The 2609-nt window shown below is 52.0% G+C and overlaps 1 protein-coding gene across 1 annotated transcript; it reads right to left on the minus strand.

Moving 5' to 3' along the window:
* Positions 1-218: 218 nt before the first annotated feature.
* On the minus strand, positions 219-2160 carry LOC132591805 (uncharacterized). Its single transcript, XM_060272244.1, has 2 exons — positions 479-2160; positions 219-257 (listed from the first exon to the last, which is right to left on the minus strand). Exons 1-2 carry the CDS (start codon positions 2141-2143, stop codon positions 219-221), a joined length of 1704 nt encoding a protein of 567 aa, XP_060128227.1. The 5' UTR covers positions 2144-2160.
* Between the last annotated feature and the right edge of the window lie 449 nt (positions 2161-2609).

A 2609-nucleotide genomic window follows, 5' to 3' on the forward strand; every position in this document is an offset into this window, starting at 1 on the left:
CCACCTTAACTTTTCAATGTACGTCATATTTGGGCCAATATTAATAATTAATAATAATTATTATTATTTACCCTCCCTTTCACTCTAAGGTCCCAGGGTAGGTTGCGGCATTAATACACAATACTAAAAACAATTCAAAACTTGGATTCATAAAAGTAAGGTGAGTCCCAAAAGCATACACCTCAAAAGCCAGGGTAAAAAATGAGCATCACCAGCATTCACTGGAAGCTGTATAGTGCAGGTAACCAGATGTACCTCTATGGGGAAGGAGTGCCACAGCTTAGGGGCCACCACAGAGAAGGCCTTCTGCCTCCCACCAAACCTCTGAGGGTGGAGGAACTACCAAGAGGGCCCCCCATCTGCTGATCCTAGCACCTGAGAGGATCTGGTAATTTATCAGCTGGAAGATTGATCAGTGAATCCAAATACAACTAAAGGATTGGGGCCTTGGAATTACCAGAGCAAAATAGTCTCTCACCTCAGCCTCCTTCTGGTCTTCCGCTTGGCTCATGAGAAAACCTTCGGCCAGGGCCACTGCCTGGGAAGTGGTCTCCACTCCACATTCCCTGACCCAGCTCTCTATCTCCGGGGGGAGGACAGCCAGGAACTGCTCCAGGATCACCAGGTCCAGCATCTGAGCCTTGGTGTGCCTCTTCGGCTCCAGCCACTGTTGGCAAAGGCGGTGGAGTTGGCTGCAAACCTCTCGGGGTCCCTCGGCCTCCTGGTAGCGGAAATGCCTGAAACGTTGGCACCGAGCGTCTGAGCTGAGGACGTCCTCCTCACCCAGGATCTCCTGTGCGGTTCTGTTTGAGGATGTCACACTGCCCCTCACCTGGACGGTGTGAGGAGCTACCCTTGCTTTTCCCCCTGTGTCAGTTGCCACAGAGTCTTGCTCTTCCATCTTTCCTCCACAGGGACTGTCATTTGCCTTTCTTTTCTGCCTAGGAGGGAAGGAGTGTGTCGTATTGCTGCTTCTTTTGGCCTCGTCAGCCACATCTTTGTGGCATTTCATGAGGTGACTGTGCATTGCGGTGGTGGTTCCCACCTTCTGGCAACCGCAGGGCTTCCCAAGACTAACAGTTTGATGGCACAGATTGCGACGGACCACAGATTTGCTATTGGCATCCTTGGTGAAGAGCTTCCGCACAAAGGACGTTTTCCCATGATGGGCTGGTGGCTCCATGTTGGTGGCAACCTTTGGCTCAAAGGATCCAGAGCAGGTGGAGGAGTTGACGACTAGGGAGTGGGGCCTTTTGAAGCCAGAGGCTCCTCCTTCCTTGAGTACTGGTAGTGCCCTTTCCTCTGCACGGTCCTCCTGTACCAGCATGGTGTTGCCATCCCTTGACTCAAAATTTTGACTGCTGGTGCTCTCTAGCAAAAGGAATTCCATTGGCTGGCATGCTACACAAGCCAGTGAAGTGGATTGCAATCTAAAAGTGCCTGACATGGACCGAGTGCGAGGCCGGCAGGGTGTCCTCTTGCCACTTCCTGCTGCCTTGTTAAGAGCGGGCGTCAATCCCAAAGTGCCTGAGACAGACCGGGTGCGAGGCCTGGAAGATGCAGTCTTGCCACTTCCTGACGCCTTGTCAAGGACATCTCTGTGCTTTCTCATCATGTGACTGTGCATTGCAGTGGTTCCCACCAGCTGGCAACCGTCAGGCCTCCCGAGGCGAACCGCCCCATGGCAGAGATGGCACTGGACCACAAATTTGCTTATTGTCGCGAAGTATCTCCACATGGAAGAGATCCTCTGCCTTTTGGCTGGTGGCTCCATAGCGGTGGCGTCCTCTGGCTCAAGGGATGTGGAGGAGGACTGTCTTAGGGGGCGTCTGCTTCTATGCAGCTCTAGGAACACGCTTGGGGTGCTGCTCAGGGGAACTTGGCCACGATGGGCTTCGGCTTGTGCTGGAAGTGGCAAGTTCAGCGTGTCGGAACCGGAAGGTTCCTTCTCTTCCTCCACACTGCTCTCCAGTGCCAGAATGAAATTCTCATCCTCCGACTCAGAAAGATCCTCTTGGGAAGACTCCAGTGGAGATTCTTCAGTAGGGTTTTGGGAACCGCTCCATGCCTCTTGTATGCTGAACTGTGGTCCCAAGCAGTTCCTTTCGATTGTCCTCTCCATCTTATTCTGCAGGTTGCCCATTGCGTAAGAGGCAGTCACTGTGAATCAATCCAGCCGAGTCTAATTTTTTTGGGGGGGGGGGGCGCGGGCAGGGAGAAAGAGAAGAAGAATAAATCAATCACTGCTTTTCAATAGAAGCACCCATTGAAATTTAAGGGAAGGGAATTTGTATGAGCTTTAATGTGCACTGTTCATCCAAGGATAAAATTGTCGGAGGCTCCTTATTTCCCAAGTCAGAATCTGTTTATAAATGTCAGTTGCGAAATCAGCTTTTCAAACTATAATGTATATATATTCACACAGAGACATATAAATATGAAGCAGGCACTGGCTCATAAAGGTTTATGACACGGGTGTCAAACACAAGGCCCGGGGGCCTAATCCGGCCCGCCAGACCTCGTCATGTGGCCCGCGTAGCCGCCGCCGTTAACCGCTGACAGTAGTTCTGGAGCCTGCGATTGGCCGAGGGTCAAAACCGGGGGCGGGG

This window comes from Zootoca vivipara, chromosome 2 (assembly GCF_963506605.1).
Source record: "Zootoca vivipara chromosome 2, rZooViv1.1, whole genome shotgun sequence".
NCBI lineage: Eukaryota > Metazoa > Chordata > Lepidosauria > Squamata > Lacertidae > Zootoca > Zootoca vivipara.